This window comes from Canis aureus, chromosome 16 (genome assembly GCF_053574225.1).
Source record: "Canis aureus isolate CA01 chromosome 16, VMU_Caureus_v.1.0, whole genome shotgun sequence".
Lineage (NCBI taxonomy): Eukaryota > Metazoa > Chordata > Mammalia > Carnivora > Canidae > Canis > Canis aureus.
The window spans coordinates 49,018,089-49,045,536 of record NC_135626.1 but is presented as its reverse complement, the minus strand read 5'-3'; the positions used below and the strand labels follow the sequence as shown (position 1 = coordinate 49,045,536).

At 44.0% G+C, this 27,448-nt stretch overlaps 1 protein-coding gene across 12 annotated transcripts in view; it reads left to right on the top strand.

The window, feature by feature from the left end:
• TANC2 (tetratricopeptide repeat, ankyrin repeat and coiled-coil containing 2) overlaps window positions 1-26,964 on the top strand; it is a 369,082-nt gene extending 342,118 nt beyond the window's left edge. For 10 of the 12 annotated variants that reach the window (XM_077853866.1, XM_077853860.1, XM_077853862.1 and 7 more), the window contains 9 exons: window positions 4,819-4,952; window positions 5,946-6,069; window positions 10,850-11,025; window positions 11,344-11,476; window positions 12,037-12,066; window positions 12,902-12,993; window positions 15,029-15,175; window positions 17,603-17,703; window positions 19,295-26,964. In XM_077853866.1, coding sequence (XP_077709992.1) covers window positions 4,819-4,952; window positions 5,946-6,069; window positions 10,850-11,025; window positions 11,344-11,476; window positions 12,037-12,066; window positions 12,902-12,993; window positions 15,029-15,175; window positions 17,603-17,703; window positions 19,295-21,245 — 2,888 coding nt within the window. In that variant the 3' untranslated portion in view covers window positions 21,246-26,964. The remainder of the gene's footprint in view (window positions 1-4,818; window positions 4,953-5,945; window positions 6,070-10,849; window positions 11,026-11,343; window positions 11,477-12,036; window positions 12,067-12,901; window positions 12,994-15,028; window positions 15,176-17,602; window positions 17,704-19,294) is intronic. The other 2 variants (XM_077853869.1, XM_077853863.1) reach the window with 1 other exon arrangement.
• Window positions 26,965-27,448: the final 484 nt, after the last annotated feature.

Sequence of the window (27,448 nt, the reverse complement as noted above, 5' to 3'; positions counted from 1 at the left end):
TGTACCATATCTTAAGATTGTAAAAGAAAATCAGAGCTTCATGTCAGTTGGCTTGTAATCAGAATTGTATTGTGTTTAACTTGATATTTATATGAAATAATTACAGCATTATAAACATAAAATGCTATTTGAATAGCACTAGAATGAAATGCGTCTGTAATACAGTTTATACATCTATAAACAGTTATTTGGCTTCAGGAAAATTTCTAGGAAATAATGTCTGTGCTATGTAAGAATGTCCCTAAACCTCCCTACTGATATAGAACAGACTATGAGTTGCTTTTCTATCTATAGTGATGGATTTACTAGATATACATGTTCCTTTCTACCTTATAGCACATATGATTTAAAACGTATAATAACCCATTGAATTGTGATGTTTTCTCCAATGGTAGAATCTTACACATGTCCCCCTTATTAGAGAATGAAGGTGTGTGACCTCTAGCCATTGGTTGGGTCTTATACCTACAGCCCTGGTCTAAACAATAAAATCCAATGGTTGTGATGTCCCCAACAATCTGTATCATTTACTGTATCAAATCTAAAACACCATTAACTATAGGAAACTATATAGCCATTATTTTTTATGTGCCACTACAAAAAAAGAAAGCCTCGGCCTATTAAACTGACACAGTTCTTTATTATCACAGCAATCACAAGATGCATCCCAGTTTTAGAGATGTTAAAATGTGAAGGGAAAAAAGTACATCTTAGAATCAATGAAATTTATTTAGCATATAGTGAAATAATAATTGAGTTTTTACAGAGCAGATTTTCTAAAAGCAGGTCACTAGAATATACTGGTTGCCTTCTTTTTCAGCCTCTTTATCCTTCCTGATAGCATCTGCCTACATCCAGCCTCCACCATCTGGCTGGCCCCCTCCCATCCCACAGGGTTTTTACAGACTTCTCATGGAACAGTACAGAAGAAAAACAATTAAGGTGATAAGATTGTTCACCATGCCCTCTTTCCCTTGTCTAACAAGCTTAAACCAGGACCAGCATTAAAAGCTTCTAGCAACTCTAGAGGGCCTGAACCATCCTATGACCCAAAAGAAGCAAGAGTTCACAAAATAAACAAGATACCCATAACTCATGCCCTTATCATTTTTTGCCTACGTTATTGCAACTGCCTCATCGCTGATCTTGTCACCCTTTCATGATTCATCTCCCTTGTGACTTCCACCAGAGTGAACTTAGTGAGCCACAATCTGTTGGTATCACTTTCCTGCTTACCACCCTTTAATGACCTGTATCATTAATGAAGTTATTTAGTATAATCTAAGAAGACCAGTTGTGATCTCTAGGCTTATCTTTTGCCCCACTTCTCTAGTAACTCCAGTAACAACAAACATACTGTCTCCCACCTCAGTGCCTTGTAAGTGTTCTCCCTGTGCCCGGCCTGCCTCCCCTTGTCCTTGCATGCCTTTGAGACTTCTATTTCTCAGATGAACATGTATCTAGCTCAGATGAACATCTCTTTCTGAAGACCTTCTCAGACGCTTCTTCCTATTATCTCCATCCCACTTATACACTGGATAGTAATGTATTTTTTATTTGTCTATCATCCTGACTCAACCTTGTGTTCCTTGAGAGCAGAGACAGTGTCTGATAAATAGTTCAATAAATGTTTAGTTAGTGTTTTGGATAGCAGTGATCAGTTTATGTCTCCCCAACCACCTCTCTCTCATTGTCTTGCATGACCTAGTCTGTGCTATACTCTTTCACAATTGAAAATAGATACACACAAGAACCACTAGCTTTGCCACATTCTGTTGAGTGTTACCATCCCATCCAAGCAGACTGGCTGTTTCCCCATCTCTGAGCTACATCCTGTCTGCCTATTCAGACTCCTTAGATGTTCCACTTTGAAGAAGGACCATTTATGTCAGATAATCTCATCAGCTGCTGACAAGCTAGGGAACAAATTCTGTAACTGGTCTCTTAGGAAGAGATTTGGCTCCAAACTGCTGTGTTTGCTCTAAGAATCAGTTTGTTGCTTTATGGAACTGACTTTACCTTAATCTTCTTTCTTTCAAAAAGTTGTAACAGTTTTTGATAAGACTTACATAAAATCCAGCCAAAGCAGTTTTTTGCTCTTGGATTTTGAAAAGTACAGATCCCATTTTATGTAGTTGTGTTGTTCTGAGATGAAATTGGCCAGCTGTTTTAATGACCATGTCCAGCCATCAGCTGGAGATTCCTACCAAATTACATCATAACCTAAGCAACAAAAATGATACAACAAAGAAAAAAGCCAAATGGAACATTCCCTCTTAGATTAATGTGTTATCCAATGAGCTGAAATGGGCCAGCCAGAGCAGTATAACTCCAGATTAGAGTGAACAATATAAGTTTTAGCTTTCAAGATGGGCACTGGTTGTAAATTTTCAGCAGTGTTGTGTGAACTGGCATCATTGGTGTGAAAGGCTTGATTCTGAAATACTGTTTGTATTTTCTCCAACAAGCTGCAAATTATTTTGTGAAAAGAATGTATTTGCCCTCCCTCCACCATACACAGGGCATTAAAAGGGAGGTTTGCTGCAACCCTATCACCTCGTAGCTACTTTAAATGGAATCAGAGAGTAAGAGTTAGAATTTTTTCTAATTATTTGTTTTATATACCAACAATATGATTCTTGTGGTTTCTAATGAGTGTCTACCCCAGTCAAGTTCTTTTTTTCCCTAGCTTTCCTAGGATCTAATTTACATATAATGCATAAATGTAAGGTGTACAACATGATGAGTTCTAACCAATGTCTGAAGCTACTCTCGTGTTCTGACCCAAGAATTAAAGTGGTTTTTTTCCTAAACTGTTAGAAGTATGAAGTTGGCAAAGAGAGAAGATCACTTTGATGTAAGGAACAAGACACAAAACTTCTTTGTCAACTTAATAATCATAACCATCAATACCTATACTTACTCATTGAAGGCTTGGAAATGACCCTCACCTCGGATAAACCTCTGCCCTCCTGTTAGGAATAGGACAGAAATGCCAGTGTTAAGAGCTCCAAAATTGAAAATACACATAAGGCAAGACACATACATCTAGTTTGAGTAAATATATCTTCTAAAACTGTCACATTTTTTTCATAAGCCCTTCTTATCCTTGAGGAAAGAAAAGGTTACTTAAAAGTTTATCTTAGTTGAAATTACAGGTAGTTTGATTTTGCATATGAATCAGTTGTGGATGAATTTGACTAAGCCCAAGGACAAAATGCCACTGGTTGTACTTAAATGAAAAAAATTTTCAAGTGACCATTTGATTTGAATTTCAGTTGCTTTCTTGATTAGATACCAACATTTGCAAACTGAAATATGATCTGCACTTACCAAATACTATCTTTTTCTGATTTGCCATTGGAGTAGGTGGCCATGATCAAGGAAGGACTTGCTGGCTACCACATCAGCTGTCCAAGTCAGCATGGTAAAAAAAAGTTCTCTATCCTCTTTTTTTATTTTTTTAAATTTTTAAAAAAGATTTTATTTATCTATTTGAGAGAGAGCAAGAGAGGGAGAGAGAGAGAGCACAGAGGTAGAAGGAGAGGCAACTTCCTGCTGAGCCCAACATGGGGCTCCATCCCAGGACCCTGGGATCATGACCTAAGCCAAAGGCAGACACTTAACCAACTGAGCTACCCAGGCCCCATCCTCTTTCTTTAAAAGCATAATTCCTGCTGCCTTGTAACCGTGTTTACCATCCTCCCCACCCTCCTCCATTCTTTAAAACACAGAACCTATGCATTTGAGATGCGACGATCAAATGAAATATATATATTTGTTCAAATATGAGCTTAATAGAAAATCTATCTCCAAATCCCTCTTGCTACTATTGAACCAGGCTCAGAGAATGAAATAGGCACTCAGAGAATCTACTCTCTGAGTGGACAGTAGCACAAAAAGAATGTTTAAGTTTCTTCCTGCTGTGTCCCTTATAGTCACTATTGCTATTTTTATTATTTGTGACTCCATTATTTTATAATCAGAACCTTTGTCACACCTCTTTTCTCATCTTTAAGACTATTAACTTGAACATCTCCGACTTCCATATGAAAGTGGCTGCAAATGTACTAGAAACTTCTGTCTCAACTAATGAAGAAAAAAAGAAAAATGGCCCAACTGAGACTGCTATTCTTGACTTTGGTTCTTTAGGTTTAAGGGCCCAGGAGTAGAGGTTGGCCAGAAGTGGTTCCTAGCTAATTTTAAAAATTACTTACTTGGGGCACGTGGGTGTCCCATTCGGTTAAACATAAGCTCAGGTCAGGATCCCAGAGTCCTGGGATGGAACCCCATGTCGGGCTCCCTGCTCAGCGGAGAGCCTGCTTTCTCTCTCTTCCTCTGCAGCTCCTCCTGCTTGTACCCTCTCACTCTCTCTCTCTGCCAAATAAATAAATAAAATAATAAAATAATAATAAAATAAAAAGACCTTACTCTGCAAAGGCCCTTCTCTCTACATTTCACCCATGCATACACACCCATGTGAAGTTTGTTGCCAAGAAGAGGTGCCAAAAAAAGAGGTAAGTCAAAAGCAGAGAAGACAGTCTAGGTAGGAAAAATGAAACCAAGTAAGTTTAATCAAAGGTGATTTTCAATAAATTTATTATCTACAATTGTCTCCATATATTGTAAGCCCATTTAAATGTGGTTCTATTCATGATTTTTCTTTAAAAATTTCATTTGTGACAAAAGTAGCTTATAACCATTCTTGGAGGTAAAGTAGCAGTTCCATTAATCTAACACAGATATACTGCCATGCTCACACAGAGGGCTGGAGAGGGAAAGACCCACCTGTTCTCAGTCTGTGTTCTCTGCCCTCAGCACTGACAGCTGCAGCTGGAAGGGGCAAACTGGAGGTATGCCGTCTGCTCTTGGAACAGGGGGCAGCAGTGGCCCAGCCAAACCGCCGTGGGGCAGTGCCCCTGTTCAGCACTGTTCGCCAGGGCCACTGGCAGGTAAGCAGGGTAGCTACTTCCAGTTCTTCAGATAGGGCTGAGTTCTAGGAAGGGACTTCAGAAGCAGAGAGGAAAAAAAAATCACAAAGTTCGGGTTACTCAGCAGTCACCGGGCTTGAGGACTTGGGCCTTTGTTAATAATACTCTGGTTCATTAAAAAAATAAAATAAAAAAAAATACTCTGGTTCATTGAGAATATGTCAGAAACCTAACATTCAAAATCATCATCATTTAAAAAAAGATCATCATCCTGATCTATATTGTATAGAAGGACCAGCTAACTTTTGCCTGGTCATGGAGTGACCTGCTTCTCACATTTCACAGTATCCACATGTTCTCTAAAAGATTCATATCCCAATAGACCCCTGCTAACAGGTGTCTTGCAGGTGTCTCAGACTTGCCAAAAGAAAATGTGGTGTATGTAAATTCTAGCTATGCAGTCTTTCCAGATGTTTGAATTCCAGATAAATTCCACTAATTTATACACTTAGGATGGAAAAGAAAACATATTGGTGATAATCTTTGGAAGTATTTGTGTAGAAGAAAGGCTCCAGAAGCCAAACAGTATAGAAGAGTTACAGAGGCACTTTATTGTATTCACTTCAGTCAGAGGTATTCACAACAGGCAGCCTTGCAACCTCTAGAAGTCAATAAAATGGCACTGGCATAGGTAGTGACTTGTGTTAGAGCTTCCATCATGGGATTGCTTAGTCTACATCTTGGCCTTTTGTATCTTAAATTCTTTTTCATTTAGGGGTTGAGTCAAACATTCAGAGTTGAATTCTTATTTTGGCTATCCTTAGGAGAGTCAGAGATCAAATAACATGGTACTAGGACTGTGCAGGAACTAAGGGACTCTTGCAGTAGACACTTACATGTAGAGATGACTCGCCTGTACAGCAGGAAGAAATCCTTCAGTGGAGGGAACAACATGCACGTGGCTACTCAACAGCTCTTCCTGGCTCATTTGTCCCTGTTTCTCTACACTTGCAGATTGTTGATCTTTTACTCACCCATGGAGCTGATGTCAATATGGCAGACAAGCAGGGTCGTACTCCCCTGATGATGGCTGCCTCTGAAGGCCATCTAGGAACTGTGGACTTTCTACTTGCACAAGGTCAGTCCTGGGATGCTGGAGCTGCATGGTCAGTGCCTATAATAACCTAAGGAATTCATGATTTCCAGTGATGGATTCTAAGAGATGTTAATAGATATTATTGGGGCACCTGGGTGGCTCAGACAGTTGAGCATCCTGACTCTTGGTTTTGGCTCAGGGCTTGATCTCAGGATCCTAGGATCCAGCCCTGCTCCATGCTCACCAAGTTGCCTATGTGAGTCTCTCTCCCTCTGCCCTCCACCCTGCTCACGCATGCGCTCACACGTGTTCTCTCTCTCAAAATAAGTAAATCTTTAGAAAAAAGAATATGTACTATTAATCTAGTTGGCTAAAATGTGAAAGTCCATCTCCCCTCTTATATACAGTGGGACCCTTCACTCTGATACTTTTTGTTTCCTTATGGTTTGAGGGATTTTTGGTATTCTAGTCAAATTAACATCTTCTGAATTTTCTAATTCAAATTTGTAATCTCTAAACTTTGATTTTTAATATATACTCAATAGACATTCATCTTCCAAGGACTATGCTTTTTCTTTATCAATCCTTTTGTAAGCCTGAACAACTAATATTTTTCTTGTATCTAAAGGAGACAGAGGTTAAGACAGTTGCCAACAGTGGGACCCTGTTTGAGAATTCAGAATATTATCCTCTTGTTGTAATAAATTGCTTTTGACATTAACCAACATTCACATACTCCTAGTGAATGGGAAGTGAATTAAAGGAGATTGTGGTCACACCACCTTCAAAAGCATTTCAGGCTCCTTTTGATTGCTCTGACTTCATTCACTGATGCAAAACAGGGGTGAGTGATGGAGGACTTCTAGAGAAGGAAAACTCACGTCACTGATGGCTCTACAGTACCATCTAGTGGACTTTGAGCATTTATAGGAAGCAGGAGATAGTATAATTGTGACCAGCCTAATGACTCCACTCCAGCCAACAAACAAATCTGGTTTTATGATATCTATCCTTACTTCTGCCAAGAGGGGGTTGGAGGAGGATAGAGAGTGTACCTTGATTCTCAGGTTAAAATGTGGCAGGAATAAATGTCCCAGAACAACCTAAGTCTACTGGAAAAGGCAGGACCTCTTCAGCTACTGATAACCTTGAGATCACTGCACGGAGTCTGCCACATGCCAGTGGAAGCTTATCAGACATAGATATCAGAGATTTGTTCTCCCTTACCATTGCTTATGATGGGCTTATGTCCTGATAAACCCAAGTTTAAAATATCATAAGTTGAAAATATCTTAAGTTGAAATACATTTAATACACCTAGCCTGGGGATGCCTGAGTAGCTCAGCGGTTAAGCTCTACTTTCGGCTCAGGGCGTGATCCTGGGGTCCTGGGATCGAATCCCACATTGGGCTCCCTGCATGGAGCCTGCTTCTCCATCTGCCTGTGTCTCTGCCTCTCTCTCTCTCTGTCTCTCATGAATAAATAAATAAAATCTTAAAAAAAAAAATACATCTAGCCTGTGGAACGTGGTATTTCCATAGCTTAGCTTTGCTTACCCTAAATGTGTTTAAATGTGTTTACAACACTTACATCAGCTTACAGTTGGACAAAATCATCTAACACAAAGCTTACTCTATACTAGTGTTGAATATCTCAGGTAGTTTATTGAACACTGTACTGAAAGTGAAAAACAGAATGGTTGTACAGCACATAATGGCTTTATCTGTTGTTTACCTTTGTTGTTTTGTGGCTAATGGGGAGCTGTAGCTCGCTATTGCTGGCCGGCATCACAAGAGAGCATCGTACCACACATCACTAGCCTGGGAAAGGGTCCAAACTCAAAATTTGCTGTACATTTGCTACCAAATACCTATCACCTTTGCACCATCATAAAGCTGAAAAATTGTAAGTCAGACCATTACAAGTCAGGGATGTTCAGTATTTCCTTTATTCACACTTAAATCAGAGACTTCCACTAAATCAACAAATTCTGCAAACATTTATTTAGCTTACATTATTTGCAGAACACAATACTAGTGCTATGTCAGTGAGTGATTTCCTTTTAACTAATACACTATAATCCGTGCCCTCTGAGATGCTGTATCTGGCAAGGAAGAGATGAAACAAAGATAAATACCTGAAAAGCAGAGAATCCTAAGTGCTCTGATAAAGGTATTGGAGTTAGGAAAGGACAGACTTTGAAAGGTGAATAGGAAAAAAGTTTCAAAAAGAAAAAAAAAGAAAAAAGTTTCATATTTAGGGAAACGAACATAAATGAAAAGTCAGGGAGGAGAACCAGCACACAACAGGTTTGGGGAAATAAGCAAGTTGTCCAGTAAAGTACATGAGGGCTTTTGGGAAGTAAAACTGGACATGTAGGTAGGAAGAAAGTGAAAAGGAACAGATTAAATGAGGTTTTGAATTTAATTCTGAAGGCAGTAGGGAGCCTTTCAATATTTTTTAAAAGTGAATAAAAAATGTGCTTTAAAAAAAATATCTCTGGCAGTAGTGCAAATAGTAGATTTGATGGAGGAATTATAGTGGACCAGGGGATCAATTAGGAAGCATTGTAATAGAATAGATGAGAAATAATGATGCTCTAATCCAGGTGCACTAGCTGTTAGAATAGAACAGAAGGGCCAAGAACAAAAACTATTTTGATTATAAAGAGTAATTACACGTAGGAAATAGTAATCGTTGAGTTATAGATCACTCCAGAGTTTTAGTTTTTTAAAAGATTTTATTGATCTATTTGAGAGAGAGAGAGAGAACACATGTTGAGGAAGGGCAGAAGGAAAGGGAGCAGCAGACTCCCCGGCAAGTGGAGAGCCTGATGTGGGCTCTATTTGGGGCTCGATCCCAGGACCCTTAGATTATGACCTGAGCCAAAGGCAGACACCTAACCAGCTGAGCCACCCAGGGGCCCCAGATCACTTCAAAGTTTTAAAATGGATGTTTGGAAGAAGTGTGATTCCATTAACTGCAAGGGGAAGAAAAGAGAGAAGGGGAAGATTACTTACTGAATTTTGGACGCATATTGAATATATGAGTTTATTTCATATGTATCTCCTATTTCTTAGATTCCAGCTTTCCTTATCTTTGGAAAATCAGCTTATAATATACATCTGTATATTGCAGCTGTACATTACAGCTTGTAATATACATCCAGAACCTTCTTACCCTGCTTCTTCTACCTTTGGAGTCTCTGTCCAGGAAATTTATAGATGTTCCATCTAAGAAAACTCCTTAGATTCTGTACCACATTCAAATTCATTCTGTGTTAGAGTCAGTGTTTTAATTGCAAACTATACCATTATGAAAAGAGAACCCAGTACATAAACAGCTGTCATCAGAGTTAGAGGTATGGTACCTTCCAGCCCTTCATCTTGCTATGGGAAGCCACAAAGTCTGGTTGTCTGACCTCTGGGAGTAAAAAGATAATAGAAAAAAAAAAAAAAAAAAAAAGATAATAGGCCAGATAACTGCTGAGTGGATCCTGAGCCTAGCTATGGCACATCCTAAGCTTGATCTGACATCTGAATCTTGTCTAGCTGGGGAGGCAGCCTGGAAAGTGTTCTGTACACAGTAAGTTGATCCTACTTTAGTTAGTATGACATGTCAACTGTGTGAAAAGAATTGTCTTAGGTACTCTTCAAACTAGCAAGGAAGTGATAGGCTCTTTGCCATCCAAGAGCTTACAGTCTAGGCTAAGAACCAAATGTATGCTGAATTTTAGACTAATTATACAACAGTGTATCAAGTATGCTTGATCCTTACAGATAAAAATAGAAATGTTGAAGAAAAACAGTTATAGAATACCAAAAAGGCTAAGAGAGTAGGGATGGGATCATTGAAGCCTGGTGAGTTTAATTAAACTCTGAATTTCCTTGTGACTGGGGCTCAGTTTCTTCCTGTGAGTTCATCTCCCCCATGTTGTAGGGAGAAAGAAAGTGGCCAGTGATAACCATGATAACCATGTACTGAGCTCCTCCTGTTTTATGAGAATCTCTACAGGAGTTTACAGTGTTGTCACTCTGCTGAGTTCTGAAAACATTCACTGAGAATTCTGTGCAAGGAGGATACATTTAAAAAGATTAATAACCGAATAAGGTCATATGTTAAGCACATTCAAGATGAAGTGAACAGTGAACCAGGAGAAGCTTCCTGGAAATAGGGGATTTGGAAATGGTTCCTAGAGAATGAGTAGAAATGAGGCAGTTTGTGGGGAATGAAAAGATTGCCCACATGGAAGCCAACATGACCAAAAGTGAAGATACAGGAATATTGTGGAAGAGTCCAGAGGCAGTGAGCATATCTGCTGGCCAAAGTAGAGGATTCTCTGAGGGGCATAATGAAACTTAAGCTGGAGAGTAAGCTTGGGGTAGATTGTGGAGGGCCCAGAATATCCAGTGAAAACAATGAGGCTCTCTTCTACCAAGTGCTTATAGGATCATTTTTTTAAAAAACAGTTTTATTGGGATCCCTGGGTGGCTCAGCGTTTAGGTGTCTGCCTTCGGCCCAGGGCGTGATCCCGGGGTCCTGGGATTGAGTCCCACCCACATTGGGCTCCCTGCATGGTGCCTGCTTCTCCCTCTGCCACTGTCTCTGCCTCTGTGTGTGTGTATGTTTCTCATGAATAAATAAATAAAATATTTTTAAAAAAATAAAAATAAAAACAGTTTTATTGAAAGATAACTCACATACCAGAAACAAAAGCTGTGCTTTGGCCAGAGTGTGCAGCTTAAGCACCAGCTTTGCCTCCTGCTCTGAGTGGTTCTGGGTTCTATGTTTCCTCAGCCCTCTGTTACACTTGCTCTTATAGGTGCCTCCATTGCTCTAATGGACAAAGAAGGATTGACAGCCCTCAGCTGGGCTTGCTTGAAGGGTCATCTGTCAGTAGTCCGTTCTCTGGTGGATAATGGAGCTGCTACAGACCATGCTGACAAGAACGGCCGCACCCCCCTGGATCTGGCAGCTTTCTATGGTGATGCCGAGGTGGTGAGTGCCTTTACAGAAGCCTTTGCATAGCATAGGTAGGGAAGGTTCTCCATCCATAATGTCATCTGGGATTAAGGGTAGAGTAGCATGTTGATGATTTCTGATAGAAAGTTCGTGGACCTGTACTTGCTAGAGGACAGGAATATTCAAAACACCACTGAAGACCAAGAATACATGTATGGCCTGAAATACCATGGCTACTCAGCCTGGTTCAGAGCAGCAGTTGAATAAAAAGCCCAGGCAGCAGCCAAAGCCCTCAGTGGAGCTCTGCTGAGCCACTGCACTTGTGTTAACTGTTCTGCTTGATCCATGTTCTAGGTCCAGTTCTTGGTGGATCACGGGGCCATGATTGAACATGTTGACTATAGCGGAATGCGCCCTTTGGATAGGGCAGTGGGGTGCCGGAACACTTCTGTTGTTGTCACTCTTCTGAAGAAAGGAGCCAAGATAGGTAGGAGAAAGGAAGAAGGTGCTGGCCATCTGTGCCCGGGGGCCAGAGTGGCCCAGTGGTCTGGCTGCCCTGGGTGTTTGGTGTGAGTGTGTATAGTTTCCCCTCTGCCCTGGCCCAGTTGTTGTTAAGTGAACAGAAAGGCTCTTGGCCCAGAGAAAGCACCATCTGAGCCACGGTCTACACCACTCTGTGTCCAGACTCACATGGTTCTCTGCCATGCCCTTAGGGGCCTCAGCCAGGAGGCTGCTCTGACCTCAAGCACATCTTAGTGCTAATGCCTGTGTGCCAGCCCCGCCCTGTGAGCATCCTCGATCCCTGCACTGCCGTGAGCCTCTGCTTTCCCTTGCTCTGTATGTGCTTCAGACTCTCCAGTCCCTGCTGCTGCCGCCCCACCTGCACCCCCATCCCTCAGACCCATAGACAAGGGTTGGCTGATATGCTGGCTTTTTTGCTGCCTGCCTCTCACTGCTGCTTTTTCCTTCTTTTTTTTTTTTTTTTTTTCACCTTCATCCATTTTTTTTTCCTCTCCTACAACTTTTTGTTTTCTCCTTTCTTTGAAGGTTGTCAGACGTTACCGAGTCGCCCACGAGGTATATTTCACCGCTGTCAGCATCAGGCGTGGTCTGATGGCTTGGTCAGCTTTGCCTTCTCCTCTTTGATTTAGCCTGCATGAGTTCCCTACACCTCTAATCTTTTAATTTACTTCACCTTAAAAGAAGATTTTTTTTAATGACTGTTGTAGAGAATAACTTGAACTTTTGATAACTAACCCTGGAAAGCTTAGTTGGTAAATAATTCAGGTGTCTATAAACTAATCAGTTTAACCTCTTCTTTCTCTTTGTGGGTAAAGTAGTCCTCAGTAATGTCGGCTTGTTGGCTTGTTTCACATCTTTTGACTTTTGAACTGTGCTCCTGGTTCAAAGTAAATCCCAGGGAGGCCTATTCAATACTTACTCCCAATTAAGGGAGCCTTTAGAATCTTTAATGATTCCCCTTCTACAAAGTACATATTTTTAAGTTAAGAGACTAAACAACTAGGGATCATGAGTCCCAAGGTTGCCTTTTTTGGATTTTTTAGATCTTGTGGTAACATTTAATGTAAACCTTCTCCTAATGACCTCATTTAAAATAACTCCAGAGTAAGCCATGGCCTGCCCAAATACAACACGTTGGCAGGCTTTGCTGCCCTCTTGTGGTGCAAGCTCAGACAGTTCAGACGTTCTTATTTTAAGGTGAATAGAAATCCAGCGCAGCTTCTTGGCAGTGGGAGTCCCTAAGATACTCCCAGGTCTAAACGATGAGGAAATTGTTGTGGAGCAAGTTGTTCTCTCAGCAGAAATCCCCCAGGATGTTTTTTTCACCTAGCTTCCTGCCACCCTTACATTGTCTGAGTTTTTTACCCATCATGCATCCTGTACACTACAGGTCCAGCCACATGGGCGATGGCCACCTCCAAACCAGACATCATGATCATCCTGTTGAGCAAGCTGATGGAAGAGGGGGACATGTTTTATAAGGTGAGGGGAGGAAGAAACAGTTTCCTTAAAGCAGCCACTGACTCTTTTCTACATGTAGAATTTACTAAAGTCTTGACAGTCTCATCTTCGGCTCTAAGGCAAAGGGAGACTGCTATCCCTCAGTGATGGGCTCATAAGTCGAAGACACTGAGTTTTTAATTTCCCAAGAGGAGAGCAGAAGGGCCTATATATAAGCCTGTAGCTGATCAACTTGAAGACCTAATTTTAACTGGTCACTAGTAGGCAGTTATATAAATCATGCATGGAATCCGCTAAGTGGGACCTGGAAACTCATGGGACAAGTGAAGTAAAACTATGTAGTAGAGATATTTCTAGTCCATGGGAAAGAGGCATTGATCTTTGCTTTCATATTTAATTTATACATAGATTTAAAAGTCTGTAGTAATAATAGCTTGTTAACATCCCTGAGTAAGATAAGGAAAGCAAGACAAATAGCAGTTATAAGATTTGCTTAAGTCACTCACTGAATCACAACAAAAAAGCATGGAGTCTTTTTGTGCTCACAATTTTAGCTGAAGGCCTATAACCCTAACACAGACTCTCTCCCATGGCCTATAGGAAGTCCCAAAAGAACATTACATGTCAGGGCACCTGGCTGCCTCAGTCAGAAGAACATGTGATTCTTGTTGTGAGTTTGAGCCCCACGGTAGGTGTAGAGATTACTTAAAAAAAAAAAAAAAAGAAAAAAGAACATGTCACGGTTGTCTGGTTAAGATATCAGCATCTTCTCCTGAAGGTAAATATAAATCCAACCTCACTGAGATATTTCCCAGGCCCAAAGATGGGAAATGATCAAGAAGCTCATTATTATGTAAGAAACATACAGTTCCTGGGAGCAGAGTTGTGTTTTCTGAGGATGAAAGTCATGGTAATCTAGGACTCCTGGACTCCAAGGAAACTGGAGTCCTGACCCAACCAGTATTTCACATGACTTCCAAGAAGTCATTACTCTGGGTGTTACATTTATGGACTTGGGGATAGCATTGCTCTCAGGAATCTAAGCCCTGGTCATAATATAACCTCTGATATTCCAAGAAAAGGAGTCCTACCTCCTAAGGAGAAGAGGCCCAACTATTGCTGTTCCCACCCAGAATTCTACCTTGGCGTACTCCAGATCCCTCCTTAATGAAAGGTGCTGAAGACATAATCAAAAGATCAGGATCCTTGGTGGAGTTACAGCTATACAGAAGAAATGGAGCAGATTAAGATCAGTGGAATGAATGGGAGATGCCTCCTGCATTATTCTGAGTTCAGCTTCTAGATTTTCCTTTGTTTTATTTTTTTTGTGTGTGTGTATGTATGTATTAGCTGATAGATTTTTCAGATACAAAATGTGAGGAAAATTCAAGGCCCCTGTTACCAGGTCCCTAAGTTGATCATAGATTTACTGCATCTTGGAAAATCCTTCCTACATAGATCACAAATTCTAAACTCCTCTACTACCACCCTATCCCCAGCCTTTTCTAAAAGCAAGGGAATACTGACATACAATTTTATGCATTGAGATTCAGGAAGCAACGGCTAGACTGTTTTAGCTCCCACCTCCTTTGTGAGAAAGAGAATGACCTGTTGTACAGGACTGGCAAGGAGGAGCATCAGACAGGAAGTATTCCAGGCAAGCCAAAAGTAAAGAAGTAGTAATAACTCTGTAGTGGTTGGGACTAGGAAATGATATGTGTCCCAGGGATGTAGGGTCAAGAAAAAGCTCCTTTGAAATGAGCAAGATCGGTCTCTTGGGAATCCAGTCAGGAAGCCTGAGGTTCCAGGTGTTGGTTCTCTGGCTTGTGTCTTGGGGTATCCCCTTCAACCTTGCCCTTCCTGCCAGGTGAGTTTCCTGTTGAAAAGACTGGACCCTCTGCTCTCACTGCCGGGGCCAGACCTCATCCCCAGGCTAGTAGTGTTTGGGAGGGTGAACTTAATCATCACTGCAGAGAGGAGGAAGGGAGTGGGGGCCGGACCTCCTCAGTTGCTCAGCAGACCAACTGTGTGTTTTGCCATCTTGTACTCCCATTAGAAAGGTAAAGTAAAGGAGGCTGCCCAGCGCTACCAGTATGCTCTGAAGAAATTCCCCCGAGAAGGGTTTGGTGAGGACTTGAAAACCTTCCGGGAACTAAAGGTGTCTCTCCTCCTCAACCTCTCTCGATGTCGCAGGAAAATGAACGTAAGTCCCTCTCCTCCCAGCTGCTTTCTACAGCCCTGGAAGCTGACAGTCCACATCACTCACTGGCTCTTACCAGGCCCTGAAATCGTTCTCTGCCCCATTTGGAACTTGGTTGTCCTTCACAGAGCACTGACATTTGCAATTTGAAAGAAATCAAGTCTGAGTATGCTCCGTATCTTAAACTATAAAAAAGTTAATGCTATGGGCACTTTTGGAGCTTTCTGAATTTTTAGTTCCCACCAAAAGTGATTGAAATACCATCATCATCATCTCCTATCCCCAAGTCAGTTTTCCAGTCTTTGGGAAAATGTGGGAGCAGTGGCCACTCGAATTCCAGCTGCAATTGGATATGAATTGTAGTCACTCCCTTCCTTTCTGGTAGGCCCATCATCACTTAAGGAAGGGCTGGAAAGACGGCTCAGGACCATGGACTTCAAGGTTTATTTCAAAGGCTAATCTAATTGAACTTTTCACTCCTTTCTTCATCTTTGTACTCCAGCATGCCCTGGCTCTTCTGTCACGGAGGGAACCATAGGACTCTTCCTGCTCCTCTGTTACCTCCCAAGTAGTCCTTGGTCCTTTTCACCTGCCATGCAGAAACAGTCTCTGATGCCCTCAGCCACTGCTTCCGTGACACACAGATACTCCCAGGCCGAGAACCCTCTCTCAGAGATTGGCAAGAGCTGAGATTGTGTCAGAAACCTCTGATAACCCCCTGCCTGAGGTCTCACAGTTCCTCAGGAGCTAAAAACAATCCACCCTGAAAAAGAATGCCAATGAATAGGGAGCTCAGCTGTGCAGAAGTGAGATTTCAGCTGCAGGGGCAAGAGGCCTGCTGTCAGTTCCAGAGAGAGGTTGTTTGTGTGTACAACCTTCATCTCCTCCAGCTAAACCCTGGCAATCAGAAGAGCCCTCATGTCGACATGCGTGTCTCAGAGAACAGAGTTATGGCCCAAAGAGGCAGAGTTGCCCAGGGTGCTAAGGAGAGTGGGGACAGGGTAGCAGTTCCTGTTGGGAAGGGGATGCCCCAAGGAAGGCACTGAGGCTCTTCTGTGAAACAGAACCAGACCAGCGGTACCCATGCTCCCCGCAAGGCACTAGCCAGTGAGAATGAGACAGTGCTCAGGAGCCGCTACCAGCCTGCCACCTTCTCTTTTGCCTAAACAAATAATCTACTTCTTAAAAGCATTCTAATCTTGCCAAAAATGATGATTGTCCAAAGAAAAAAGATAAGAATGGAGACAGTAGCAATAGGAGAGGACTTCCGTAAGTTGGAATACTTCCTCGCTAGCTTCACGCTTGCTCAGAAACAGTTACCAGTCACCTCCCATGACCAATACTGTACAAAGCACCTGAGGTCCATCTTCTTCTGTCCGAGATAGCTTGTCACTTTTCCTTGTTAACTTCTACCTATACCCCAGGCCTTCATTCTGCCTCAGGAGCCATGCATGTCACCAGAAGTTACTGTGCTGTCCTAAGGCTTTGACATTGAAAGAAGAGAAAGAACTCTCCTTTTAGCTTAGTATGGAAGAGTACCTTTACAACTCTGGCTTTGTTCCCCAGAACCCCCATTCCCAGGGTTCTCAGATGAGGACAGATGAGACCATGCTCCTTGAGGGAGCCTCAGTGATCAAGGAATGAAGTGACAGCACAAACCCTAGTCACAGCCAGGGCCCTCTCTTACTTTATTTTTGTTGTTTTAAATGCTTCCTAAGTAAGGAACCAGTTATGAGGAAAAGGCCAGAGAAACCCCTGTGAAATAGAAGGGAAACTACCATTTACTAAGCATCTACTATGTGCCAGCAATGGTGTTGGGTCTTTCAAAAGTGTTCTCACATTTCATCCTGTCTGTGAAGTAGCTATGGATGCAAAAACACGCCACCCCCTCTGAGGGGTTGTGGGGTCGACCAGAGGACTGAACCCAAGTCTGTGTGGCACCCCTACCCCATCTAGTTAGTCTCCATGGTCAGTGCAGTTCTCCCTTCCACAAACCTCATCCTGCTGGATCTCACTCACCCCCTAGAGGGCGTGACAGGAAGCTGGGGCATAGGATGAGGCCCCCATGTTTGCCTCACACACATATGTGTAACAAGAGTTCAGGTTTCTAACTTCAGGAGCCTCATTGGGTTAACATTTGGCTTCTGGGCTAGAAGGAATTTCATTAGAAAAGCAGAGGAAGGCAAATGAAAAGTATTTTAATGCTTCTGGGCAGGTAAATTCCCGGGAGTTGTTGCAGGCCACACAGGGCAAAGGCAAAAGGAGCTTCTAGCCTAGGCCACATGGCTAGAGCCATGCCAGGCATGTCAGGAACCCCACGTGTTCCATCCATAAATGTCAAAGAAATGTACATATAATCTGTTTTATTCCCAAACTGTCTATTTTTCATATCTCTTCAATGACTCATTTGCACACCTATTGTAATGACAGGATTTTGGAATGGCGGAGGAATTTGCTACTAAGGCCCTGGAGCTGAAACCGAAATCTTATGAAGCTTACTATGCAAGAGCAAGGGCAAAACGCAGCAGCAGGTGAGGAGAGAGAGAGAGGGTGACGAGCAAGATGTCTCTTTTCCAAAAATCTGGCCAAAGCAATGTAGGCCATCCTGGGGCATATGTACCCAAATGTGTCTCTCCCTGAGGACTTTGAGGGCCATGCTTTGGGGATGGCTCCCATAGCATAGAACTCCGCTTGATACTGGCAAATCTTCAGGGCTATGGAGATCTAGAACATTTTACTTTGGGAGAAAAATGCCTTTGTGTTGCTAGAGAATGGTACCTTCTTCCATGAAGCCTCTGCTATCTCTCAATCGCTTTTTAACCCCTAGAGCAGACAGCATGAAGAGACACTGGTGCCTTAAGAAGAGGTCACTTAAGCAAAATATCCTTCTGGCCCTTTTAGAAGGAAAAGTAGAATGGGTCACTTATATGGCAGGCTCCTCTTTTCCTGTAGGCATTTGAGGAGTCCCTAGGTCATTTAATCTTCCTTCTGAGTCTCTCCTCAAGTCTGGTAGCATCAGACCTCCTCCTCACCTAAGTCACCACCACCACACCACACCCTCGCGGAGACAGGAGGTCCCTGCTGCCAGGATTGAGGGGGCCCAAGAGAAACTGCATCCCTCATGTCCATCTGCTGTGGCTTGGCCAGTGGACATGAAAGGCTCCAGAAAGACCTAGAACCTGCCATCACTGATCTTTGGATAACTTGTCACTGTCCTTGATGCCTCCTGCCCAGTGCCCTTCCCTTCTTCCCAACTCTGCCCAGGAAAGAATTGCTTCAGGTGCACTGTTGTGGCCAGGGGAGGATATGGTCCTAACAGCCAAACCCAGGTTAAGTCTAGTGACAACAGTGGCAGTAATATTAGTCTTAACTAGCTGGGGTAACAAAGTCCTTATAGAAGCTTAACTATCAAATTCTCTTTTTCCCCAGATAATTCCTTACCCACAAAGGCAGTTGCCGCTTTCCTGGGCGATACTAATAGGATGGGAATATGTCTGAGAGTTTGTGTCCTCATCTGTAAATTAGAATCTGAGTTGCCTAGTCAGCAAGCCTAATACCTGCCCAGCTCTGATGTAGCAGAACGGAGGAATAGCAGTGCTGTGGGGCGAGAGGGAGAAAGGGGCAGAAGACAGGCTTCTTGCCAAGGACTGAACAGGCCTGAAATTTGGAGCCAAAATATTGAGAATACAAAGAAAAAATTATGCTGGATCAGCAAGATTTTTAAATATTGTAGTTACTGTTTTGTTCCTAAGCTAATTGACAGTGACCCTGTAAATGACAACCCCACCCAACCCTTATACTGCCTGGTGTGCATTTGCGCACTTACAGAATCTTCCGGAAGGGCCTGGCGGGACTAACAAACGGGGCCATTTCTCTGCTAATCCCAGAGAGGCCAGAAGGAAGATGGAGGCTAAACAGGCTAAGGAAGCATTCTGGACTCTTCCAGAATGACAGCCTCCCTGTTTCCTTCCTTATAAATCAAACGAAAGCAACCCCAATGCCCGCCCAGACTCCCACAGATACTATCCCCAGTTCTCTGAATAGTGGCTGCCTCCTCAGCTCTTGGTAATTCCTGTTGATTCAGAATAACTCCAGTTCCTGTGTTTACATTTTGTCAAGCAGACAGTTTGCAGCAGCCTTAGAGGATCTGAACGAGGCCATCAAGCTCTGTCCAAACAACCGTGAGATCCAGAGACTCCTGCTGCGAGTGGAGGAGGAATGCCGCCAGATGCAGCCGCCGCCACCACCTCAGCAGCCGCCTCAGCCGCCGCTCCCAGAAGAAGCGGAACCCGAACCACAGCACGAAGACATATACTCTGTACAGGATATATTCGAGGAGGAGTACCTGGAGCAGGATGTTGAAAATGTTTCCATTGGCCTCCAGACCGAGGCTCGGCCCAGTCAGGGGCTCCCAATAATCCAGAGCCCTCCCTCCTCTCCGGCCCATCGGGACTCAGCCTACATCTCTAGCTCACCACTTGGCTCGCATCAGGTTTTTGACTTCCGTTCCAGTAGCTCTGTAGGTTCTCCCACCAGACAGGGCTATCAGTCCACCTCACCCGCTCTTTCTCCGACTCACCAGAACTCTCATTACAGGCCTAGTCCTCCGCATACTTCCCCGGCCCACCAGAGCGGCTCTTACCGCTTTAGCCCCCCACCCGTGGGAGGACAGGGCAAGGAATACCCAAGCCCCCCTCCTTCCCCTCTCCGGAGAGGCCCTCAGTATCGGGCCAGCCCTCCTGCTGAAAGCATGAGTATCTATAGATCTCAGTCTGGCTCACCCGTGCGCTATCAACAAGAAACAAGTGTTAGTCAGCTTCCTGGCAGACCGAAATCCCCATTATCCAAAATGGCCCAGCGGCCCTACCAGATGCCTCAGCTTCCTGTGGCAGTTCCCCAGCAAGGGCTTAGGCTACAGCCTGCCAAGGCCCAGATTGTGAGAAGCAACCAGCCCAGCTCAGCGGTTCATTCAAGCACTGTCATCTCCACAGGGGCCTATGGCCAAGTAGCCCACTCGATGGCTAGTAAATACCAGTCTTCACAAGGAGACATGGGAGTAAGTCAGAGCCGATTGGTTTATCAAGGGTCAATTGGGGGGATCGTAGGAGATGGGAGACCTGTGCAACATGTCCAGGCTAGCCTAAGTGCAGGTGCCATCTGTCAACATGGAGGGTTGACCAAAGAAGACCTTCCACAGCGACCTTCCTCAGCATATCGGGGTGGTATGAGATACAGCCAGACGCCACAGATTGGGCGTAGTCAGTCTGCATCCTATTACCCAGTCTGTCACTCAAAACTAGATCTGGAGCGTTCCTCCAGCCAGCTAGGTTCCCCTGATGTGTCACATTTAATCAGAAGACCTATTAGTGTCAACCCTAATGAAATCAAGCCCCATCCACCCACTCCCAGGCCGCTGCTGCACTCCCAGAGTGTAGGCCTCCGCTTCTCTCCATCCAGCAATAGTATCTCATCAGCCTCCAACCTCACTCCTACCTTCCGGCCATCTTCTTCGATTCAACAAATGGAGATCCCACTAAAACCGGCGTATGATAGGTCATGTGATGAGCTGTCACCAGTGTCTCCCACTCAGGGAGGTTATCCCAGTGAGCCCACCCGATCCAGGACCACACCATTCATGGGGATCATAGATAAAACAGCCCGGACTCAACAGTACCCCCACCTTCACCAGCAGAATCGGACCTGGGCCGTGTCATCAGTGGATACCGTTCTCAGCCCCACGTCTCCAGGCAACCTGCCTCAGCCCGAGTCCTTCAGTCCACCATCATCCATCAGCAACATTGCCTTTTATAACAAAACCAACAATGCACAGAATGGCCATTTGCTGGAGGACGATTATTACAGCCCCCATGGGATGCTGGCTAATGGGTCCCGTGGAGACCTCTTGGAGAGAGTCGGCCAGGCCTCCTCATATCCTGATGTGAAGGTGGCTCGGACCCTCCCTGTGGCTCAGGCATACCAGGACAACCTGTACAGGCAGTTGTCCCGGGACTCTCGACAAGGGCAGACATCCCCTATCAAACCAAAGAGACCATTTGTGGAGTCTAATGTTTAAAAGACGTTTGTTGGAGTGAGACCCATATGTTTTCACTGCACATTTTCAGGCTTGGTTTCCACATTTGAGGTAGTTCTCTGGCTTAATTTCTCATGTAGTTTCTGTGTGGTGTTCAGAGGTGGCAGCCCACATGCCGGAGTTCTTTGCATGCAGCCGACCGGGAAGCTGGCCTCCAGGGAGCCAGGACTTCGGTTTCTCTCGTCTGTGCCCCAGCCACATGCTCTCTCCCTCTCTTCCGATGCCAACGAGGAGATTGTTGTGCCGTGTGCTTTAACCCAGGGAGATCAGACACACTGGTCAGCTTTTTCCAGGAGACAATCGCTTTCACTGATGTTCTTGTTGTGTGAATGTCTTTCTCCTTTTTTACAAAAATAAGGTGTTCTTGTTTGTTTTCTTCTAGGAACTTTAGAAAGAGTATGATGCCCCTTTGCCTTTGCATTCTTATCCAGTGTTATCCAAATAGCCAACCCCAGTGCATTCTTGTGCCATGGTCTCCTCCCCAGGACTGCCAGCTCCCTGCAGTCATCAGGTCTAGAATGTTCATTTAGGTTATTGCTGGTCTTCCTACAGGGGCAGAAGGATCAAGGAGAAAGAGAAGAAACAGGTCTATTAAATTGTAAGAAAAAAAACAATATAATTATTTAAAAATATCACTACATTGATTTTCCAAGAAGTGTTCTATGAGTATTTAGAAAACAACCAGCCCTTTAAATATTTCACTCAGCCAAGGAAATCGGATGAGGATCATGGATATTTTAAAATAATTCACCAAGAGGTATTCTTTAGGCTTTTAGCCAACAATTAACTATTAAAATCTACTGATTTTTCAGGGGTGGTGGGGGCAGTATTGGGGAGGGCAGGAATACATAAATAGAGCAAGAGGAAGACTGTTCTGGATTCTCAGTGAAAGGCTAGAGAAAAATCTTTGTCTTGGAGAAGTCTGCTCTTTAGGTCCTGATGTATCATCGAGCATCATATTCCACAAAAGCAAGCCCTTCCTGGAGTGTGACTGGTACAGTAATCCTGTCAGTGGGTCTTCACCCAGAGCCTAATTGTGTTCTTACCAGCCCTCCTCTTTAAAACCTACGTGGTGTAGTGAAAAGATTGGTTCTCTGAGAAGCAAATAATTCTCTTGGAACTCTATTCCTGAAGTTTGCACCCAGGGCCACTGCACCCTGTGCCAGATGTCATCTGATTCCATTTCCAGATCTAGTTTCATTATCTATTACTCTAGGAATTGTTTCTTCTTTTCTTTTTTGAGGTAGGAGTGTTTGGGGAGCGATCTTTGAAAACCAGACACAGCAAAGTGTTTCAGGGAGAAGACAGACCCCTTTCAGCCTTGGGTGGGGGCACAGGAGACGGACAGCAGGTCTTCTGATCCAGCTACCCTCCACCCTTCTGTGTCTTGTGGTCATTTGCTGACCTGTCCTGTGCGTGACTGAGGCCAGCATGAGATGGACAGCAAGAACACTGAAACCAAAGCCTTAGCACAGGCCTGGTACTGACTGCACATCAGCTCTGAAAACTTCAGAAACTGGACAAAAGAGAATTTGTTCTCTGTCCTTAGGAATCATTCTGCTCTTGTTCGTAAAGGGCTATTGAAAGGGCAGTTTCCTGAATAAAAATCCAGACGTGACCAGACCTGTTTGTAATAGTAAGTGTCCTCTGAAAGTATCACTAAGACACAGGGAGCATGAAGCTGAGATCAGAAACGTTTCGCTACTATTTTAGATTCTGCCAAATAGATGGACCCTCCGCCCCCAAGCCTGAAACAGGCCAGGACTTGTCTGTGCTAGAAGCAGACAGCTGGGCCAGCTCAAGACCCAGACTCTTTCCACTCTCTCTGATGCCTAGGGACTGTCTCCTACTCAGCTAGCCCAGGGCGAGTGCCAGTGTCTTATCCCTTCTCTTCTCCTTCCACCTCCCTCCCTCCCTCCCTCCCTCCCTCCCTCCCTCTCTTTTTCCCTCTCTCTTTCTCTCTCTCTCTGAGAAGATGAAGTGTTCAGCTGTAGCACCAGCCTGCAGCCAGGAGCCCAGCTCCCGCTTTGTCCAGGTCTCAGCCCTACGGGGCCCTTTGCATCTCCTCCCTTCCTCGTCACCTCTCACTGAGGAGCTGCTGCTACATTCTGAGAAATTTCTGTATCTGTCAGGAAAGTGCCCCTGCTTATTTGAAACACCACCACACATACCACCCGTACTCAGCTGTCTAGGCAAGTGAGCAGGTTCTGCATTTTACAAACATGCCACTGATGCCACTTGTCCCCAGGGTCTTTCGATTTTCCTGGACAAACTGGAGATTGCGGGTCTATGCCTTACTGGGCAAAACACTTAAAACAGTCAAAATGCAATTCTTTGTTAGCCATTGTAGGAGGAAGTGAATAGCACTACTGGGCTCCAGTTGAGTTTGACTAGAATATGCCAACTAGACCATACTGGGGACAGGCGACCGTTTTTCCCTGTAAGCAGACTGCCTGTGCTCTGTTGCACTACTTCACTGCCATGGGCTGATCTTAGTACCGAATCTCCGAGATGCCCTCTGCCCCAGCAGCACTTGCTGAGTCAATGTCTGGCCTCCAGTGGGGGAAGTTTTTCAGATGAGCCTGGTAAGTTCCACTCACCCAGTTCACATCACCCTGAAATGGAGACAGTAGTAACAGACTTCAGCCTCTAGATTTCTCACCAAATTGTACGTTTCGTTCACCCAGAATTCTTGCACTAATGGGTTCCCATCACATGTCTATAAATGGGTGCACTTTACTGTTTGAATTTGTAACTCTGATAAATACTGGATATTTAAGTGTGCGTGATGTCTTCATTAGAAAATAGCAAAACCGCTCTTGTCTTTTAGTGTATCTTTCAAGGAAGAAAAAAAAAAGGAAAGAAATCAAGCAGTGGATCACAACATTTATAGCACAAGAAATAACTGTTGTATATAAGCATCAAAAAGATTAAGGATTTTTAAATACAAAAAAAATATTTGCAGTGATTTTAAAGTGCTTTTCCAGCAATTTTCTTAGGGACTCCTGAGACATGGTTACTTTATTTACTGGATCAGTAAGGCACACAATTAACAATTAAAAATTAATGTTTATTTACAAAGTAAAGGGAAAACCTGTGTAACATGAGAATTTGGCACGGACAAAATGGAGACCATTTTGTATCTGCTGTTGTATCTTGTCCGGGTTGCAGACGTGCACTATTAAAGCCCCAAGTTAATAGAGCACAAACCCTTCTGTTCCTCTCCCATGTGCCCCTCTTTCTAGATGTGTTTAACTGAAACTCGAAGGCTCAGGAAAATCCTACTAATTAGAATCATGTACAGTACCCCAGGTCGTTGTCCAGAGATACAAGTTTGCTAATTTAGTCAAGCCTGGATTATTAAACACTTTTCCTAAATTATTGTAAACAGATCAGCCTAGAGAAAGGTATTCTCGGTCCTCATATTGTATAGTAGTTTATGAACCCCTCTCGAAATATTGGTATTTTTATATTCCAGAGATGTACCCAATAGAAAAATTAACCAGTATCTAATTTAATATCCATAAGTATTTTCCTTAGATATTTAGTCCTGTACAGTGGGTTATGTGGACATCACCTTGCTTCAACCACATTCTACCACTAGGTGTCACTGTGGCTCTGCACCAGGCTTGTCTGGTGGCAAAGGAGGGCAGCATGTCCCCCCTGGAGGAGCCGCCTCCAGGGTAGCCCGCAGGCCCAGAGGGTTCAGGAAGGAGGGACAGAGGCCTGCAGAGGTGTCTTCACGGATCTGTGCCAGTTGTGGCAAGACAAGCTCTTTGAACACTACCTGCTTTGGACCTTGAGCCAGGCAGAGGCTGGGAGAATGCTGACTAGAACTCACTTGCTCTGGTGGATGGGTGGGTGCGAGTTAAGACTCCTTTACTCCCCACAAGCACCCCTCTCAGTTCCTCTTGGCCTCCAACTTTTATAACTCCAGAGATGTCACAGTTGGGTGGTTTGATTCAAAAATAGTTATTTTTCTACTGCAGAAATGCCTTGGACAAAACCAGTTGCTCACTGAATCTTTGCCACAAAACGGAACAGGCTCCCCCTCCCTGTCCCAGCCTCTCCCACCCTGTCTGTCTGTCCTTGGGCTGCCCACTTCTCAAGAAACCAACTTGCAAAGGCAGCCTGCTGCTGCTTCCACACCGAGGCCTGTGCTGCCCCATTGAGTGCACATTGAGAGGTGTGGCTTTTTCTCCTTTTCCTCTAGGAATTCCAGACTGACCATCTACCATGACTAACAACAATGAACAAAGGGCTTAGGGGTAAGAGCTACCTACAAAGATGTGTCATGGAAACCTTCACCATGCAATGCCTTGAACTCAGCTCTGGCTGCTCCCAAGAAAAGGTGGCGGCGGGGGGGCGGGGGGCCTGGACACAAGCACAATGGGAATGGTGGAGCCACTGTGCAGAGCTACTTGAATAATCACTGGGTCTTCATCAACTCTTATAACACAGACCACTCAAGGGCTGAAGTGTTGGTAACCTGCATTTCGGTGTCCAATGCCTCACAGCTGCTGAACCACCCTGAGATGCTTGTGGCCACATGATGGCCACAGTCAGAGCTTTGCAAGTCTGTACCAAATGAATGCGTAATTGGACACCAAAAATCAAGTGTTACTTTCATGTTTCCTCACCCATATCATCTCACTTCTTCCTGCTGACTCTGATAATCTCCACTAAGCTGACCTGTCAGGTTTTAGCTGAACGCATATAGATGCAGGCCAGCATCACTCTCGTTTTTCAGACAGACTTACTCTCTGGAAAGGAAGGAGCCTAGCTGCTTTGTTTTTGTAGCACTTACTGGCTGGAGTTTTCTTTTGCCTAATCGCTAACCAGAACACATGGTTAGGGGGACTCAACTCAGTCCCTTCGGTCCCCAGGACCAGACAGACAGTTAATTCTGGAAATTCAGTACTTGAATGTACCTGCCTTATTGTGTACCAGCTTACTGGAAAAAAAAAAAAAAAAAAAGAGAAATGCTGGCTCTAGATCTCGCCTTCATTGACAGGTTATTTTGGGAATCCTGTAAGTTACACTTCCTGTTCCGGTTTGGTTTTGTTTTTGTTTTTGTTGTTTTTTTCCTTTGGCTGATTCCTGCTGAGTGGGGCCAGTTCCTCATCAGGCTCAGGGCAGGTGCCATCCTCAGGCATGGCCTCCTTTCCATTTAGCGCAGCATCTCCGTCTCTGTTCTGTCTCCTCCAAATCCAAGATGATTTTAATTAGTACAGACATGTACAGTCTACAATTACAGAGTGATTTGTACTAATATGATTTTGATTCCTCCTCCTCTTTGCTGTCCTTTCAAGACACTTGCTGGAAAAAGCTTTAATGCACTTAGTTTTCCTTTAGGTTTTCTATGATTCAGATGTAAAGGACTTTCTCTGTACAGTATATTATCCAATGCATGTTTGTTCTCTCTCCCGATATATTGAACACCACGCAGTTGTGAACTCGTGCAGTGGGGATGTCCCACACCCAACAGAGGCATTTAGCCCCCTGTGTATAAGGAAAGACATTTTCCTTTGCTGTACTTGCTTGAGCAGTTGTATTGTCTGTACATGTGAGCTGTGTGAGATAGATGTGAAAAGTTCAATGAATGCATTTTCCTGCCCATGTGTACAGATCGCCATCCGTACAATGAACTGTATGTATGAAAGCAAATGTACTTATTTATAAAGGGTAACACTTGGAAAAACCTGGTATGGTGGTGCTTTCTCCTTCCGTTACAGTGCCTCCCCGGGGAGCTGACTGGAGCCCTCACTGAGGTTCTGGGTGATTTGGTTGGTCTCTCTTGGGACCTGCAAAGTCACCCCTTCGAGCTTGTATTCATTCATTCAGTGAAGTGACAGCACCTGCTCAGAGTTGGGGCAGCACGGTGGGCACTCAAGAGAGCTGTGGCTGAGAAGACAGTTCTGTGCAAAGGCTTGCAGTATCCACTGAGAGAGGGAGGCTTTTTCTTCAGTGAGTTTCTCTCCAGCCAAATCAAGGGAGCACTGAACTCTTCTTGTTTCATTTTAGTAGCTGAGGCTGCACCCTTGTCCTGCTGCCAGTGAAAGCTGTCACGTCCAGAGGCTGCGTGCCTGGGGCAAGGGGATGCCCCCTAGCTCGAGTTCTGAAGGAAAGTGGTCAAAGCTGGAAGCCATTACTTCCAGAGCTTTGCTTTTTCTTCATAAATCTGG